The sequence below is a fragment of the Leucoraja erinacea genome, chromosome 3 (assembly GCF_028641065.1).
Source record: "Leucoraja erinacea ecotype New England chromosome 3, Leri_hhj_1, whole genome shotgun sequence".
NCBI classification, from domain to species: Eukaryota; Metazoa; Chordata; class Chondrichthyes; order Rajiformes; family Rajidae; genus Leucoraja; species Leucoraja erinaceus.
Window position 1 is genome coordinate 21,408,693 of NC_073379.1, and position 20,225 is coordinate 21,428,917.

Sequence of the window (20,225 nt, forward strand, 5' to 3'; positions counted from 1 at the left end):
GGAAATGCTTAATTCAGGGCTGCTGCTTTTTGAGTTTTTGCATCCATTGGCCTCCTGTACTGAATATCGAGCAAAGGCAGGCCAAAGCCTGGCAAAGAGGTGTGCAGCCAAATTATTTGAATGTGTGCGTGTTTGTTCTAATCTCGTTCTGAGTTGTTATTGAGTTATATAGCAATTGAGTCTAGAGTGTTTAACTGTCATTTGTACTGACATCAGAACAATGAGATTCGTGCTTGCAGCAGCATAACAGGCCTATAAATACAATACACATAGATAATGTATAATATTTAAAAAATCCAAACAATAATAGCTCTAATATTAGTGCACGCCCCCCCCAAAGTCTAAAGCACACCCAAAAGAGTCCATACTTCATAGTTTAATTAGTATTGTATAGTGTTCAAGAGCCTGATGGTTGTGGTCAACTGTGACAAACTGTGGTCACTGTTTGCAGGCTCCTGCACCTTTTTCCTGATGATAGGAGTGAATGAGACCCAGCATGGTGTAGGTCTTTCTTGATACTGGCTACCTTTTTAGACAGCACCTCCTAATGATGGGCTTTATTTATGGTTGTATCAATGTGTTGGGTCCAGGACAGATCTTCAGATATAAACATGCCCAGGAACATGAAATTGTTGCCCGTTTCCACCGCTAACCTCTCGATAAAGATGGCTTTGTAGATCTTCAACTTGTCCTTTCCTGAGTCAACAGTCATGCTGATGATGAGAGTAAGGTTGTTGTTCTGGCACCATTCAGTCAAACTCCGGTGGTCTCATCGGCGAATTTATAGATGGCACTGGAACTGCCTCTGGCTATTTCAGTCGTGCAAAGAGTTTTAAGAATGCAGCCATGTACACCATTAGGTCCAGACACACTCTGAGGGTTCATCCTCATAAAAGAGCTTCTGATATCAGCCACAGTGAATGAGATTACCATGCTCTTCGGATATGAGGGCCGGAGAAGGCACATGGTATCTTTATGTTCTTCCTTTTGAAGTGTCTCGTCCTCCAATTTCATGCAAGAGTGTCTCCTTGTCTTTCTGAAGGCCTTTTCAAGATCGTACCTGGATTTCCTATGTGAACCTGTGTCATCAGACTTGAATGCCCAAGATCTGGTCCTCATTAGATTGCAGACCTCCTGGTTCATCCAAGGTTTCCGGATGGAAGCACTGTGATGGTTTTGGTAGAAACACCCGCTCCACACATTTCAGTTATGAAGTCGGTAACAAACATGGCATATTTATTTTGTTCAAATCTGTTGCCAAGTCCTTGAAGATTGCCAAGTCCACGACTCAAAGCAGTCATGGTGTTGTTCCTCTGCCTCTCCTGACCAGCTCTGTACGGCCCTTGCCACTAGACCTATGCTTTTCAATCGATTTATTTAGGAAGTAGGAACACAACCAGGTGGTCAGTTTCCCCAAAGTGAGAGCGAGGGATGGAGCGATGGCCATCTTTGTTGGAATATCAGTGGTTGAGGATGTTTGATCATCTAGTGCAGCAGTACACGTGCTGGTGGTAGTTGGTATGTGACGCCTTGTTAAAGTCCCCAGTTTTCGTGGAAAAAGGCATCCAATGTTTGTTGACCATGGTGTGCAGCTCTTCCAGGTCTAGACAAATGTCTGCCTGGGGCTGTTTGTAGGCCGCATTCATGATGATGGAGATGAATTCACTCATGAGATGGAAGGGGCAGGACTTTGCTGCTAGATATGCCAGGTGTGGAGAACAGGGGTTGGACAGGTCCACTACATCTGAACACCTCAGAGTTTACCATAGGTCCTGTTCATAGTTGTGCAGTTAGCTCAGAAATAATATGACTAAAGCCTCCAAAGTTGGTGAGCATGCCACACTACAACTCTGCTTTCACTTCAAATTTGAAAATAAGTTCAGCCCACTTCTGGGGTCTCATTCAGAATTGACTCGTTCTCAGTTCAGCTCTGTAATCCTGAGCCCTATAAACCTGTAAGTATTTGAAGTTTCTTTTTAATAACATTAGTGGACAGTCTTCCAGATATGCAAACTTGCTTTACATGGTCTTCACTGCTACATCAAGTATGTTTACAAGCTGTTTGCCAAGCAATAAATCAACATTGCACGAGTATCAACATAGCCTTCAGCCAAATGTTTACGCTTCTGGCTTGCTTGTGCAATGTAATTGAAATTCTGACCAGATTAGGACATGTGTTGTCCAAAGAAAGCTGCATCCAGTTTTTGCAGCTCATGTTTCTATGTCTGGGCCAAATAAAATAATGTCATATTTTCAGCCATATTTATTAATATCCATGAATGCATTGTAAATCCCCAGAATCATCTTGGAAGGCAAGTAAACAAATCCTACTATGAATAGTAAGCTAGGCCTACTGAGGAACATTTTTAAAGGACATAATTATTTTTATACACTGGTTTGATGATCTTTGAGAGGAAATTTAGATTTGGCATCCATGCTATTTATGGATGCCCACCTGATGTGCTGAGTATTTCTGTTTTATAATAGTATGTTTTTTAGAGTTTATAGTTCCACTGAATATTTCAATACTTGTTGGGACTTGCTCTATGACCAGCACATACCCGGGCAAGTTAGAAGGATAGACTGGTCTGACTTTCAAACAATTAATCTGTTTGAACCCAGTTTCTTTAATAAATGCCATGGCATCATATTCATTATAAAATTAACTTATGGGTTATGGAGAAACAATGGATTGATAGCTGACATCACTTTCACTCGGATTAAAACGTAGGGACTCATTCACTGTGCCTCTGTACGTTATGACTTCAGGGTCAACATCTGTTACTCTGGATGATTTGTGACTCTCATCCAATTTCAGTGTGACTGATGTTTAACCTCATAACAGGTTTAACCTTGGGAACTTGTCTTGAAGCTCAGTTGCCAGTTTTTATGAACTCTTTTGTTCAGTAAAATTCTTGACCGCTTTCTTGTGATTACAGTTTTTTTTAAATTTTAATTGTAATATTGTGAAGTTTCCTATTCTTTGAAACCATTCAGTTTCCTGCATAATATTTTCTGGTAATCCAGCTTAATACTGTCTTCATCCATTGCATGAATATACCTACTGGTATGGTGACATTTTAAAATGTAACAGTTATTTATCTAAGATTATAAATATAATCTTACTGAAGGTTCTTATAGATTCCAAAGCACTGAAGGATCGTCATAAGGTCATAGGGCATAGGGAATAGGAGTAGAATTAGGCAATTCGGCCCATCAAGTCTACTACCCCATTCAATCATAGCTGATCTATCTCTCCCTCCTAACCCCATTCTTCTGCCATCTATCCATAACCTCTGACACCTGCACTAATCACGAACCTATCTCTGATGTAAAAATATCCACTAACTTGGCCTCCGCAGCCTTCTGTGGCAAAGAATTCTACAGATTCACAATGTCGAATAAGTTATGTGCTATTTTTAGGCTGAGCAAAGAGTAAAGTAAGCTGTCATCATTTCTGCTCTTAAACTAACAAAAACTGACTGCTTCCATATGACTTTTCAAACTGAATGACGTTGTGGTTAATCTCTATTGCAACCAAAGAAAACAAGACTTTCTCTGCATCTGGTTGATGACCACTTGCCAATTATGCTGCTTTAGCCACTACTACGTGATCAACTTGACAGCTTTGCTCTCTATTATTTGAGCACTTTCCTTTCTTCAAAATTCGCATTATGTTTGTTGATACAGTATATATATTTCAGATGGCTTTTTTTTTTAAACCTCCATCCTAAATTCTAATGCAATAAATCTAAGATTTAATTTTCTTTGCTGCAAAGAAAATAATCCAATTGTTTTTTTTTGGTAATCCTTTATCATATCTATTGACCTAAATACTGCCAACATTCTGATAAATCTTCTTCTTCTAGGCTTCAACGTCCTTTATAAGGTCGGTAAAATTCTTTCTGACGGCATGAATAACAGTGTTGATATATAAATAATCTGCTCAGAGAGAAACTAGTAGTTGCATTTTTTGATTGGACAAACATGTATAAATATTAGGACGGCAAAGTGGTCCAGATAGTGCTGCTACCTCGCAATGCCAGAGACCCGTGTTCGATCCTGACCTCGGGTGTTCTCTGTGTGGAGTTTGCATGTTCTCCCTGCGACCAGGTGTTCTGGTTTCCTCCAACGTCCCTAAGACGTGTGAGTTTGTGGGTCAATTGGCCTCTGTAAATTGCCCCTAGTAGATAGGGAGTGGATGCGAAAGCAGAAGAACATAGAACTAGTGTGAATGGAAGAACATAGAACTAGTGTGAATGGGTAGTTGATGGCCGGCATAAACTCGGTGGGCCAAATGGCCTGTATCACTAAACTAAGTATTAAGACGGTGCTTTTGTTAATGAATATAATTAGTTGGGACAGAAGTTCCTTAACATAGAAATACAAGAAGTAAAGCACTTTGCTGGGTAGAATGAGGAAACAATGGGGCAGGTTCACACACACTATTAATGCAGGTTCAGGAATCTCACGGAAGTCAAATGAGAGAGAGAGATAGGCAGGGTTTAGTATGCCCTTCCCCTTATGGACCTGTCCTACTTAGGCAACTACAGGAGACTATGCGGTCGCCACATGCTCGCATGTGGTTGCCGGGGAATCACCTTCATGGTCGTGAGTAGTTCCCGCATTCTCGGAACAAGTTGGAAAAATTAGCGGAGACCAGAATGAAGCCGCCATGTAGAGTAGCGAGAATTCTCGTGCCATATTCGCAGTGCAGTGGTAGTGGGTCGCCAGAAGGTCATAGGTTGTAGCCGGTGCAAACCGGTGAATTTCATTAGCTCATTGGGAAAAATCCCCCATAAACAGTAGTTTTCAGAACTAAGGATAACCGACCGGTAATGTTAATGTCCGCCCAGCTTCACAGCCGTGTATATCTGGCTTCTTAAAAGTTGTCTCCACCTTTTCTCCCCCTCCCCTCCCCCCCCTATTTTAAAGGACTTAAGTGGCCATTCCCGTACACTGTGCTTTCACCATCTTAATTACAGCGCCAACCTTCCTGTTCATCATGGTGTGTGTCTGTATCACATTGGCTTTACACCATGTGAATTTCGCTCAGACAGCGCTCCCCCGCTTGCTCTGACCCCCGCCTGCATAACTGGCTGGTGAAGAAAGTGATGTGTGTGTGTGTGTGTGGGTGTGTGTGTGTGGGTTCCACTCTGACAGTCGCCGTTCCAGTTGCCAGTTTCTCAGCGACCTGCTACGACTTGACAGGCGACAGCAGTCGCCTGAAAAATCACCGAAGTGGGACAGGCCCATTATTCTACCAACTGAAGTGTAACACTTCCCGCATTTCCATTTTATATGACACCTGCCACTTTAGTACCAATGTAACCAATCTGTTTATATTCTAAAATCTGTCCTTCATACTTCAAGCACCTTATGGGTTCAACTCCATACTTTGTAATTATGCTCAATATTCTCTAGTACAGATTAATTATATTCATCAACCAAAGCACTAGTCATTATACGTATACACATTTGTCCACTTAAAAAAAAAAAGCAGCACCATTATTCTTGACATGGTCTCTGCTACCAATTTTTTATCAGCACTGTGTCAGGCCCCTTTAATTGAATAGATTTCCATTTTCCTAACCAGTTTATGAATTGATATTTTAATAAAACGTATTTTGAATATTGATAGGCATGTCAGCTGCACTTTGTCAACTAACCTTTCTGTGATTACATGCAGAAAATCAAACTAATCAAGCATGTTTTTGTCTCTTTAAAAAAAATTATACGAACTGCTTTTCAGTGATGTCTATTTTTCAAACTGACAATTAATTTTGTCAAGGATTATTGTCTTCAAGTGTTCTCACCACTGCCATGAAATTGCCTGCCGCGTTTGAATTAGAATCTAACCTTTGCAATTCTCTGGTCCTCTGGCAGTGCTTCTGCTCTGTGTGACAAATAGGGCAAAACCACCACTATCTCTGCCCTTCCATCTTTCATCAACAGAATTTCTCAGCTCTCCTTCAGATTGTGTTTTCATGTTGAGTTTTTCAGAATATTTGGAGAGACGTAGTAAAACATCAATCAACATTCTGAACAAGATGGAGAACAAAATGCTGGAGTATCTCAGCGGGTCAGGCAGGAATAGGTGACGTTTCGAGTCAAGACCCTTCAAAGACTTCAAAACCGTCCTTCTTCGGGTCTGGACCCGAAATGTCACCCATTCCTTTTCCAGAGATATGCTGTCTGATCTGCTGTGTTTTTCCAGCATTTTGTGTCTTCAGTGTAAACCAAGGTTGCCAAATTTCTCACTCCCAAATAAGGGACAAAAGATCAAAATCGGGGACAAATTTCCCGACGGCAATTCGTTGTCCGACTCGGGCGTGGCTGGGTCGGATGAGTGGCCATGGGTGCTGGGACGCAACAAAGCCCAGCCGGCGGGCCAGCTGAGAGTTTTGGCCCGCGGTCGCTCGCAAAGACTGCACACAAATCCAACAGAACGGATGGCGGCAGCTGAGTAGGAGGGGTGGTGGCCCGCGAAGGTCGCAACTGCAAAGTCTGCCGACCGATGGGGGCCATCCGATTGCATGAACTCATAGGCTGCACTACGTCGGGATGGGTGAGACGGGGACAGGCGCGGCGCTCCGACCCGACAGTCCCCTCGACCCGAGTAGAAGCAGTCAAATATGGGACAAGGGTGGTCCCGTATGAGACAAACCAATTTAGCCCAATATACGGGATGTCCTGGCTATTGCGGGACAGTTGGCAACCTTAGTGTAAACCAATATCTGCAGTTCCGTCCTAAACACTGTAAACGAGATGGCTGCTTTGGGTCTTTATATTATTTATTTTCTGAGTGAAAGGATTTACTTGAAACATATTCAAGAATGTAAAATATTGTCTCTATCTTTATCTTATGTTTCCTAGCAAACGTATCCTAGCAATCTTCATCTTCACTATACCTTTCTGCTACCTCTATTGGAATCATTACACAAAGTGAAACTCTTCAACATTTTTTGTCTTTGAGTCGTATTAAATATCTTCTTATCAAGCAGTGAAAAGGCTGCAAATTTATGGAGCTGATTCTTTTTTTTTTTGTCCTACTGTTCTGTTTAATTTTGTGCATCTTCCATTCGGGAGCATGGACAGGATTGCAATACATAAAGAGGAGACACAAGAAACTGTAGTTGCTGGAAACGTGAGCAAAACACAAAGTGCTGGAAGAGCTCAGCGGGTCAGGCGGGGAATGAACAGGTGACGTTTTTGTGCAGTAGCCTTCTTCAAGAGACAAAGTTTCTGGTTGGGATTCAAATCAAGAGGATTCCTATCTTTAAAGATGGCCCAGTTCAAAACGTCATCTGTCATTCCCTCAGCAGCTGCTGCCTGACTCGTCCAGTTCTTCGAGCACTTAGTGTTTTGCTTATAATACATGAAGCTGGTTTTGTCATATTTGCTTATATTGGTTGGCAGTGAAAATGATAACAGTGAAAGTAGCCCCTTACAATATTTACAGTTACATTCTCCAGATTTTCATATTCTTAAGATTTAGTTTGCTAATAATAGATATTAATATTCCAGTCTAGAATGTATCCACCAGTGATGTAAGTGTGATAAACATATCATCAACTAAATCTTCAGAAATGTCAATTTTTAATTACAAACTAATAGGTAGTGTGTTGTCTTGACTTCCTCCAATTTATTTCTAGGACTCTGAGATAACATACAATCCCATGATTGAAAACGTATTTTAACACATCTGAAGTAACATGCAAGATTAGAAAAAACGATATTGTCCATCTTCATAAAGATTCTTGCATTATTATCCCGTTAATCTGCTGAACAAGGTTCAGCATTTTGCCTGAAGGTAAAGGTAAAAAGTAGCAGCTGTTTTCCCCCCAGCCTCCCAGTTACCTGGAGTTGACCCCAATGGTCACAAACAGCTGGATATTAATCAAGTGAAATCCCTCCCAATAGAAGATGTCAAAATTCTAATTGTGTGCACTCAGTTTTATGGAAGCAATCTATAAATCATGATGTTAGTAGCCTCGTGACATTTGCGTGATTCACATTGTCTGCTCCTTCCGTTTAAGAAGGTGAACTAACTTCTGGCAACTGGAGTCTCTAGTCTCCCTGATTACACTTTGTAATAATTTACACAAAGCAACTCAAACAACCACGAGAGATCTTGAGAGATTCAGAAATATTTCAGAACTTAAGGGAAATATTTATTTAATTTAACCATTAAAAATCAAAAGCTCAAGACTTAAATGTAAAACATTTCGCAAGTTTTTTTTTAAACTATAAAATCATCATAACATCTTTAAACATTGAGATTGCCAATTAACAAGCCCATTAAGGATATAGGAGGTTTTTTTTTAAATTAAACCAATATAATCGTTTTCATGTGATAGGGGAACAATTAGGCCATTTGCCCCATTGTCTGATCTATCTTTCCCTCTCAACCCCATTCTCCGGCCTTCTCCCCATTACTCCTGACACCTGTACTAATCAATAATCTGTCTATCTCTGCCATAAAATTATCCATTGACTTGACCTTCACAGTCTTCTGTTGCAAAAAAAACTCCACAGATACCCCAATGCTTCTCATCCTTGTGTCCATGCAAGTCAAGGGGAGTGTAATTCTTGCTATGAACTCAAACAGAATTCTGTAGTGAGTGTGAAATGTACGGTTGGCCCATTTAACCCGTTGCCTATCCCATGCTGAGCTCCAACAGGAATGCAGCTTTGAAGCACAAGCTGCTTTGTGGCCGCAACTGGGAATTAAAAATCGGACCTTTTTCTGGGCTCAGCAGTGATCTCAAATAGTTGGGAACTATCATGGGATTCAATTGCAATTTCAGAGTGGGCTTGTGTTTCCAATCTCAGTTACCTATTGATTGCACATGTCCACACGTGTACACCACACCACATGCACACGCTAAATTTATTTGCCTTGTGTGTAGACAAATCTCATGGAGGTTTGTCTGGCAGTTGTTATTTGCTCTGCTGCCCAGCACTAACTTCAGTACTGACCTAGCAAAATGTGCCTACTGATTAATACAGTAACCGAAACGCTAATAACGCAAGCAGGGAAGTACAGATGGTTCAAACAAAATCCCCGTATCTAAGGGTTGGCCTACAAACCCGTCCCGCGCACGTATGGTACAGATCCGCAAATCTTCCCTTCACTGGCGAGATTGCCGGGGTCCCATACAGCGGGAGCACTGGCGAGCCGGGGGACAAACACGGCGAGGCAGGCGAGCGGGGCACTGAATGTGGTGGTGAGGGAGCCGGAGACACAACCAAGGGTTGGTCCACAGCCGCAGGGCGTGAGGGAAGAGAAAGTCTGTCAATGGATGGGTAGATCTGACGCATTGCATCAGAATACGAGACAGCAGGACGTGGTTTCTTCACAGGAAAGTGATGTTGATGGTTGCGTCTGTAGATCCCTCTATCGGCACTCACCAGGTATGAGCGCAGCTCTTTTGCGGGACTGTGGATGAAACCCAAACGGCCATAACCCTTTTTGGTTTGAAGTCGAAGTAGTTTGCTGGACTTATCGAAAAATTGCTTTTGGGTATCGCATTTCGGCTGTTCAGCAAGTGGTGAACGAACCTGCGGTTACAGCAGTTGTTGGGGCACAGGTAGTGCAGCACGGGTCTGTCGGGACATCAGGAGTTGGGCAGGAGACCCCAATATTGGGTCACGAATGATGTTTCTTAAGTTGAGCAGGTCCAGGTAGACATTGGATTTGGCAAGGTGAGAGCGCTCCATTAATTGCTTGGCACTCCGGACAGCCCGTTCTGCAAGTCCGTTTAACTGTGGGAATACTGGACTGCTGGCGACATGGCGAAAATCCCACCGTTGAGCAAAGTTCTTGAAACACTGGCTAGTGAACTGACTGCCGTTATCTGACAAGAGACGTGCAGGGGCACCGTGTGCTGCGCAATGGCGCGACAGCTTTTGGATGACTGCATCGGATGTTATGCTTTGGAACAGGTCTATTTCGAACCAGCCCGAATACGAGTCAACGAGAAGCAGATGCTGTTTGCCACGCCACTCGAATATGTCAGTGGCAAGCGTGGTCCAAGGCAGAGGAGGAATGGGGTGTGCGAGCAGGGGCTGCTTCTGTTGCTGTGGCATCAGGCTGTTGCAGATGGCGCAGGCTTGAACTTTCTCGCACACAAATCCGGCCATTCCGGGCCAATAAAACATGCTCTTTGCACGTAGTAATGTTGCATCCATGCCGGGATGACCCTTGTGGATGGGATCAAAGTATTTGTCCTGTAGAGCAGCTGGGATGACTGCTTTGTGACCCTTGATTATGACACCATCATGCAGTACCAGTTCGTCACGAACCAGGTAGTATGGGGCGAATAGGAAGTGGGTTGCGATACTGTTTATCCGGCCAGCCATGCCGGATGACTGAGGACAGTAGCCGTAGAGTTGTATTTGCAGCTGTGTGCTCTGCCAGGTTGCTTAGGCATTCTGTCTGTACGTACGACATCATCATTATTGTGAACTGGTCGTTTTCAGACGGCTGTTGTTCGCAGGTTGTTCGTGGGGCTCTTGATAGCGTATCAGCCAGATGCATTTCCTTGCCCCTTTTGTAGACTAGGGTAAAATCAAAACTCTGTAGCTGCATCATCATTCGTTGCAGGCGAGCAGGAGCAGCATGAATGGGTTTGTTAAGAATGGTGACCAATGGTCTGTTTCACCAACCAAGGACTTACCAAAAATAAAGTCCTTGAATTTTGTGCAGGCAAAAACCATGACTAGTAATTCCTTTTCGATCTGGGCATATAGCTGTTCAGTCTCAGACAAGGTATGGGAGGTGTACGCCATAGATCTGCAGTCTCGATCAGCAGAAGTCTGTGGGCAAGCAGCTCCAAGTCCATATTGGGAGGCATCACACATGAGTGTCACTGGTAGATTGAAATCAAAATAAGCGAGGGTAAGAGCACTGGACTATTGTAATTTAATTGATTACTAAAGCCTTCTGGTGTTGCGGGTTCCAAGACCATGCAGTGTCCTTGTGAGTCAGTTGTCGTAGAGGGGCAGATATTTCACTGAGGTTGGGAATGAATTTTCCCAGGTAGTTAATCATTCCCAGGGTTCTCTGCAAACTTGTCTCGTCAGTGGGAAATGGCATCTCGTTGATGGCAATGGTCTTGGAGAGGTCAGGTCTGAGGCCATCACTGGTGAATACGTGTCCGACATAATGGACTTCCTTGATGTGAAATCTGCACTTCAGAGAGCTTGAGATGGATGTCTTTTGCACGGTCCAGTATTTTTTTTTCAAGTTGGCATCATGTTCAGCGATGTCACATCCAGCAACGAGAATATTGTGGACAATGATGGCACAAAGATACCCCGTAAATAATTGTTCCATTGTACGTTGGAATACTTCGCTGGCATCCACAGAAATTTGTAACGGCCAAACGGGTTCCTGAACGGGGTGAGATTGGATGAGTCGGGGTCCAGTGGTTTCTGCCAGAATGAACTTTTGGCATCTAGAACGGAAAACACAGAGGCACTGCCTAGCTGAGCAGCAACTTCCTCCACCATGCGCATCAGGCAGTGTGGCTGTTTGATCTGTGTTCAGGTCTCTGGGGTTGATACAAATTCGGATTTCTTCTTTGTTTTTCTTTGTTGCAACCACCATCGTGGAAACCCGGTCGGATGGGTCGGTAACCGTGGCAATGACACCCAGGGACACCATCCGCTGGAACGCATTGTAACCATATAACAATTACAGCATGGAAACAGGCCATCTCGACGCTTCTAGTCCGTGCCGAACACGGATTCTCCCCTAGTCCCATATACCTGCGCTCAGACCATAACCCTCCTCCATTCCTTTCCCGTCCATATAACTATCCAATTTATTTTTAAATGATAAAAACGAACCTGCCTCCACCACCTTCACTGGAAGCTCATTCCACACCGCTACCACTCTCTGAGTAAAGAAGTTCCCCATCATGTTACCCCTAAACTTCAGTCCCTTTATTCTCTAGTCATGTCCCCTTATTTGAATCTTCCCTACTCTCAGTGGGAAAAGCTTATCTACGTCAACTCTGTCTATCCCTCTCAGCATTTTAAAGACCTCTATCAAGTACCCCCTTAACCTTCTGCGTTTCAAAGAATAAAGCCCTAACTTGTTCAACCTTTCTCTGTAACTTAGTTGCTGAAACCCAGGCAACATTCTAGTAAATCTCCTCTGTACTCTCTATTTTGTTGACATCCTTCCTATAATTAGGCGACCAAAATTGTACACCATACTACAGAATTGGCCTCACCAATGCCTTGTACAATATTAACATTACATCCCAACTTCTATACTCAATGCCCTGATTTATAAAGGCCAGCACACCAAAAGCTTTCTTTACCACCCTATCTACATGAGATTCCACTTTCAGGGAACTGTGCACAGTTATTCCCAGATCCCTCTGTTCACCTGCATTCTTCAATTCCCTACCATTTACCATGTATGTCCTATTTTGATTTGTCCTGCCAAGATGTAGCACCTAACACTTATCAGCATTAAACTCCATCTGCCACCTTTCAGCCCACTCTTCCAACTGGCATAAATCTCTCTGTAGACTTTGAAAATCTACTTCATTATCCACAACCCCACCTATCTTAGTATCATCTGCATACTTACTAATCCAATTTACCACACCATCATCCAGATCATTGATGTACATGACAAACAACAGTGGACCCAACACAGATCCCTGTGGCACCCCACTAGTCACTGGCCTCCAACCTGACAAACAACCATCCACCATTACTCTCTGGCATCTCCCATTCAGCCACTGTTGAATCCATCTTGCTACTCCGCCATTAATACCCAAGCATTGAACCTTCTTAACCAACCTTCCATGAGGAACCTTGTCAATGGCCTTACTGAAGTCCATATATACAACATCCACTGATTTACCCTCATCAATTTCCCGAGTGACCTCTTCAAAAAAAATCAAGAAGATTAGTCAAACATGACCTTCCAGGCACAAATCCATGTTGACTGTTCCTAATCAGACCCTGTTTATCCAGACGCTTATATATATTATCTCTAATTATCCTTTCCATTAATTTGCCCACCACTGACGTCAAACTAACAGGTCTATAATTGCTAGGTTTACTCTTAGATCCCTTTTTAAACAATGGAACAACATGTGCAGTACGCCAATCCTCCGGCACAATTCCCGTTTCTAATGACATTTAAAATATTTCTGTCATAGCCCCTGCTATTTCTACACTAACTTCCCTCAATGTCCTAGGGAATATCCTGTCCGGACCTAGAGATTTATCCACTTTTATATTTCTCAAAAGTGTCAGTACTTCCTCTTCTTTGAATCTCATAGTTTCCATAGCTACTCTACTTGTTTCCCTTACCTCACATAATTCAATATCCTTCTCCTTGGTGAACACCGAAGAAAATAAATTGTTCAATATCTCCCCCATCTCTTTTGGCTCTGCAGATGTGTACTCTGTCACGCATATGTGGAATGTGGTGTGGTGCTCGTACCACAGGAAGGATATTTACATTGGTGTTGATGTTGTATTTGATGGGTAGCTTCCCAAGCTTATCGTCAAATAGTTCCTTGTACTGGGAAAATATCTGCGGGGTGGAGCCCTCGGCAGGAGATACTTGATAGCATACTTGATGGACAGCAGAAAGTTAGCAGTCCTAGATCCTGCCACAATTTAATGCCAAGCAGAGTTGCAACTTTCCCACAGACAATGAAAAAGTTCAGCTTGTGAGCTTGTGACAATAGGTGGCAGTTCAGCTCAACTTCTCCAAGTGGGTGCACCTCCCCTCCCCCGTAGGCTAACAAAGTGACCGCAGTGTTTACAATATGTTCGGCATTTTTGATCCGTGTTAATTCGGATAATGACATGACGTTGCATTTGGCTCCGTGTCGATCTTTGAAACAGTAATGGTATTGTTGACACGAAGTGAGACTTCAGGGCCGACTTGCTTGTTATGGAAGCAACCAGGGAGTGTATGTTATGACTGTTATCTTCAAGCTCGGGAAGAGCGACTTTAGGAGGTGTAGGTAGCTCTTGGTACTCGATATCAGAATCTTCATGTTTTAACAGGTGCACAGACAGCCTTGGGAGCGAGCTATTCCCACGGGTACAGTAGCATTTAAAGAAATGGTTTCTCCTTTTGCAATAATGGCATAGTTTTCCAAAGGCAAGGCACAGTTTGCGATCCACGGGTGGGACCCGCCACGGTTAGAACACTTTTCAATAAATCTTTGAGATTGTCAAGATGATGTGTGGGGCTGGGAGTGCTGGTTATGGTAGGATGTGTCGGTAGCATCAACACGGCATGAGGAATGCGGTCCAGGCCCCATTGATTTAGTGTGAGAGGTCGTGATCTCAGCAATATGACAAGCATGCTCAGCTAGGGCCAGGGTTAGTTCAGTATCATGGAGTAATTCATCACATACTTTATCACTGAGGATTCCACCCACCAATCTGTCACGGACGAGTTCATCACGCAGTTTAGCAAAATGGCAGCGTGCAGCAATATGTTTCAGATCGCTGATGTAGTCTTCCAGAGGCTCACCTTGTTGCTGGTTTCAAGCAAAAAAATTAGTACTTTTACAGTATGTTGTTGGTGCGAAGTTCACATAGCTGTCTGAATTTAGTGAGCAGAACCTTGGGATCATCAATAGTTTCAGCAGATACCACGATCTAATTGTTGCGATCCAAAACTGCAGGAGTATAGTCGAAACACTCTGCTTGTTTGATAGCCTCTGGGCCAGCGACGTTGAGATGTATAGGGGCACGGTGTTCTGGTGGAACGTTACGATGAGCAGCACGGATGTAATGGTTGAAATTACGCTCGAAAATCCACCAACGTTCAGCAAGGTCTGAGTCAAAAATCAGAGAATCAGGTTTACGGAATGAGCTGGCCATGGCAACACGAGAAGAGGGACAAAACAGGTGAAAACAAAACACTGGAAATAAATAAAAACCGATATACTTAAACGCGGAGTGGGTGAACCACGTCTGACACCACATTGAGTGAATCAAACATACTCACTTGTCTGGCACAACAGTGTTTATTGAGTAACGCATACAACACGCTACAGCATGTTACTTTGACGGTATAGCAGCAATGACTGGCAGTACATGTCGGGTTGCAATAATATGAATAGTGTGGTAGTAGGCGGAGCTTATAATAATAAAGCATTACATTGGTTAGTAGAAAAAGTAACCAATCTACACATGCAAATGTATGCAAACATTGTGATGTACAGTAAAATTTGACATTTTTCTTTAACAGGTAACATGTATAGAGCAATTACCTAAAGAAGATTATACCTTTCACACTTGGAAATTAGTAAATCATTCATTACTGCTGTGACATTGAAATTTAATTTGAGACGAAAGACATTCTAATTATAAACCTGACTCAGAAGAACAGTATATATTGGCACTTAATTATGTGTTTCAATAAGTTGTGATCATGTTTTAATTATAATTCTGCTTATTTGCAGGAGCAGTCAAGGTTTCATGCACATGAAGCTAACCAGACACAAGGATAAATACATCTTGGGACAGAACAGCCTTCCATTTGATAGTGTTCCTGAGGTCATACACTACTATACAACCAGAAAGTTACCCATTAAAGGAGCAGAACACTTGTCCCTCCTCTACCCAGTAACGGTTCGAACACTATAAGTCGTTGCCCTAGTTTAGTGTCCTTCCTATGGAGAGGAGATTCCTCAATTACTTGGAACTATATGGTGGACTAATGCAAATGCAAATTGAGACCCTGTGGTTCCTGAGTGAAAACAATAACATTTATTTTGTGGTACTACTGACCTATTGCATGGATATGCTTTTGTTCAAAGACTCATCTAATATAATTCAAAATTGTTAGCAAAATTTTGTTAAACCGTTGAAATATTGAAATACTTCCCTGTAAATGTCAAAATTTTGCATGGTGATATAATATGATGCATCGTACTCCCTAACCTGCTACAATGATGCAGAGAGATTTGACTTATTTGATTATTTATATTAAATACTTTGTCCTAATATATATATATATATATATAAAAATATATTTTTTCTTCTGGCACAATGTATTGATGCCTGTGAATTGTTACTTAATGCATTTTAATGTGAGATAAAAAGAAGTTTAACTTTGTATGAGAATATTATTTTAATTAGAATTTATGATGGAGTACAAAAGATGCAAAATACAATCATAATTGGAGAGAGACTTGCATTTATTTTCCATCTTATGACCTAGATGCACCAGCATGCTTTTTTAATGCCTTCCGGAGTACTGTCATTCACATTGTAAGCCAACCTAGCAACTAATTTTCATAAATAATAATATGGCTAAAGAACCAGATTTATTGGTGCTCATGTTACATGCCAAGGAATATTTTAATAAAGCTATGAGATATTTTGTGTCCAACTTAAATAAGTTTGTCTCATTCCAAACTCGGTGGTGATGCAGTAAGTTTTCTGGTAATTATTTAGCCTTGGTTATGTATCAACTCTTAAAAATGTTAAACTTGTTTTTATCCCGCCACGCCTACTCATCCAATACAACATATACTTCTGAACACTGATTATGCCAAAAGAGTCAAGTCAAGAGTGCTTAGTTTAGAGAATACAGTGTGGAAACGGGCCCTTCGGGCCACTGAGTCCGGATCGACCAGCAATCCCTGCACATTGACATTAACACTATCCTATGCACACTCGGGACAATTTTACGTTTCTACCAAACCAATTAACCTACAAGGCTGAACATCTTTGGATTGTGAGAGGAAACTGAAGATCTTGGAGAAAACCCACGCAGGTCACGGGGAGAACGTACAAACACCCTGCAGACAGCACCCGTAGTCAGGATCGAACCCGGATTCTGACGCTAGAAGACAACAATTCTACCGTTGTGATACCATGCTGCCCAGTGTTTCATTGTCATATTTAATGTCAATGGAGCATTGAATTTCTTACTTGCAGTAGCTTAACAAGCCTGCCAATGCTTTCACATCTATGATTTCTCCATAGAATTGAGAATTATCCAAAATGTTTCTCATTTTCTGCTTTAGCCTCCTGTGTTCCCTAATGTCAATGGGCATCACTTTTCAGTTAAATTGCAACCAACATATACTAAGTGGACCATGCACTATTTGGACCTCATTACCTATTTTCTGATCCCCCAACATTGCCCAATACCAGGAAACAGAGCAAGTCTCATTCACAATTTCTTCTGGGAACAATTTCTGCTGATGTCAAAAGTTCTGTCCCCAACAACACTGAAGGTCTGAACACGGTCTGAAGAAGGGTTTCGACCCGAAACGTTGCTTATTTCCTTTGCTCCATAGAAGCTGCCTCACCTGCTTTTTGAGGATTTTTCCAGCATTTTTCCAGCAGTTCCTTCTTGAAAACACAAAATTCAAGCTCAATGCTCCTGAAGTTTTCCATAAAACAAGCATCTTAAAGCAGTTCCTTCTTAAGAACTACCTAAATCTAAGCCTCAAACACTAGTCATTAGACCTTGACATCTTCCAGATTTTAATGTTGCTCTCTGAAGTTTCTTGATATTTGGCAAAATTTAAAAAAACATCTAGATTATTAAAACATAAAAAAGTTACAAAATTAAGCTAATAACTTTCTATCTATACGTGCAAAAGCTCAGTGGTTCAAAGAAAATTTTCCACATGTTAAATAGTTAAATTAGGTGAGTAGGCCATTCCCCTTCGAGCCTGCACCGCCATTCAATATGATCATGGAATCATCCAAAGTATCCCGTACCTGCCTTCTCACTATACCCTTTGATCCCCTTAGCCACAAGGGCCACATCTAACTCCCTTGGCAAATATAGCCAATGAACTGCAACTACCTCTTGTGGCAGAGAGTTCCAGAGATTCACCACTCTCTGTGTGAAATGTTTTCTTCTCATTCGGTTTGCAAAGGATTTCCCCCTTATCTTTACCCTTGTCCTGGACTTCCCTAACATTAGAACAATTTCCTGCATCTAGCCTGTCCAACCCCTTAAGAATTTTGTAAGTTTCTATAAGATCCCCTCTCAAAAATTCTAGAGAGTATAAACCATTTTTCTTCAAAGACAGTCCTGACATCCCAGGAATCAGTCTGGTGACCCTCTGCACTCCCTCTGGTATCTACTTTCTCAGATATTTGGAGACCAAAAACTGTACGCAATACTCCAGGTGTGGTCTCATTGAACTGCAGTAGAACCTCCCTGCTCCTATACTCAAATCCTTTTGTTTTGCAATGAAAGTTAACATACCATTCGCTTTCTTTACTGCCTGCTGCACCTGCATGCCTACCTTTAATGACTGGTGTACCATGACACCCAGGTCTCGCTGCATCTCCCCCTTTCCTAATCGGCCACCATTTAGATAAGTAGTCTGCTTTCCCGTAATATTCATGACAAAGTTAATATGTCAAAGAACCATCTACTCTTCATCTGAATATTCTTCATCAGATTCCAACTCTTTTGTAGTAAGAGAGTTTCTGCAGTCAACACACTTACATAATTCAGTACATGGCACACGTTCCAGCTCGAGGGTGGAACGGCACTCCCGTTGGAGCGGCCCAGCTCGAGGGTGGAACGGCACTCACGTGAGGGCGATCCGGCTCGGGGCTGGAACGGTGCTCCGGTGGCTGGGACCTGAGTCCGGGGTTCAGCCGCGGGCCAGCGGCTGCGTCCGCTGGACTGGAGGGCGGCAGTTTCGACCACCCCGGGCCGCGGTGTTTGAGCCGGCCCATTTGTGGGGTTCGGTGAGCCGCGGGACTGTTTGTGCCATCGCCCTGTGGGGAATCACCTCAGCGCAAAGGGAGAAGAGGAGGGAAGAGACTGCAGCCCTAAGATTTTTACCTCCACCACAGTGAGGAGGTGCTTGGAGGATACACTGTGGTGGATGTTAATTTGTGTTTAGTGTTGTTTATTATTGTATGATTGTATGTATGACTGCAGGCACGAAAGTTCGTTCAGACCGTAAGGTCTAAATGACAATAAAGGAATTCAATTCAATTCAATTCAATGCTGTTGACATGAGCATCTTCCTTTCCCTGTAGTTGACTCCTCACAGTTAACTTTCTTGCATGAACAGTAGGTTAGTTCTGGCAAGGTGCCTGGGGCAGGAGGCAGATTACCCCACTCAATGTTTTAGAAGGAGTATCCTTCCTTTGGCTTTCAGTTATGACATCCTGGGCAACTGACCGCAGATGCTGATGCAGCTCGTCAGGCACATCAACGTTCCAAGATTCTTTGGGCTGACTACTTGCTCTGGTGGTCCATGCCAAAAAGATGTGCAGTTCAGCTGGGACAATCTCTTCAGTCTTATCTAATGTTGCGTCTTCAGAAGTTGGGGGCCATTGGATGGGTTTTAGTAAGTTAACGATGCTGTTCTGCATAATCTGGGCTGCATGAGGCATGTCTCCGAGGTGATGGGACAATGATCCTCGTTGGGTTTCACCGACAATTTGACTGCTCTCACTGTCCTCACTTGAATTATCTTGTACAACACCTTCAACCAGCTCTTCAACAGTGATTCTACAAATGCAATATCGCTTTCTACTTGCCTAGATGGCCTTGTAAAACATAAGACAGGATGGGATCTCTTCAACCTTGCCTTCAAGCAGCCTGTCTTGTGAGATGATGCATCCAAGCCCTCAACCTCGAACCTCCTTGATGAGAAATTGATTAAGTACAATACAATACAATACAATACAATTTATTTGTCACTTGAACCTCATAGAGGCTCAAGTGAAATGTTGTTTCTGCAGTCATACATACAAGAGTTTAGCAAGTCTTAAGATCTCTTTGCCATGGATGATTCTCTCCTCGATTACTCTCTTGCAGAAACTAGAGGAGGACTTCTCATTCACCTGCTGCTATCTTGTTTACTAATTTTTGTAAAAATAGTGATAACTTTTGTGTATCTAAGATAGCATGATTTATGGTATCTTGCTTCAATAGCTACAAGATCTCTATCTCTTATGTGTAATAGCAATGCTTCATCTTGCTTCATGGTGGCAGCACTTAGTAACTGCCCCCCATGTTTTTCCACATTGTACTAATTTCTCTACTTTTCCTTTACCCGTGTCTTGTTCTTTGATGTGCTTTGAGCCTTTACTGATGATGCAATGCACTGGTAGAACATGCCTGCGGTCAGGGGGCTCGACAGTAGCTGTCTGTTGACCGTCACTTGTCATGGACTGAAGCAGTCTCTTTGGGGCCCACTCATGTGGTTCGCCATCAGGAACTATTA

General features: G+C 42.6%; 1 protein-coding gene across 1 annotated transcript in view; it reads left to right on the forward strand.

Moving 5' to 3' along the window:
- LOC129695359 (SH2 domain-containing adapter protein B-like) overlaps window positions 1–16,396 on the forward strand; it is an 85,182-nt gene extending 68,786 nt beyond the window's left edge. The window contains exon 6 of the mRNA XM_055632242.1: window positions 15,465–16,396. Within this exon, the coding sequence (XP_055488217.1) occupies window positions 15,465–15,648 (184 nt within the window). The 3' untranslated portion in view covers window positions 15,649–16,396. The remainder of the gene's footprint in view (window positions 1–15,464) is intronic.
- The last annotated feature ends 3,829 nt before the right edge of the window (window positions 16,397–20,225 follow it).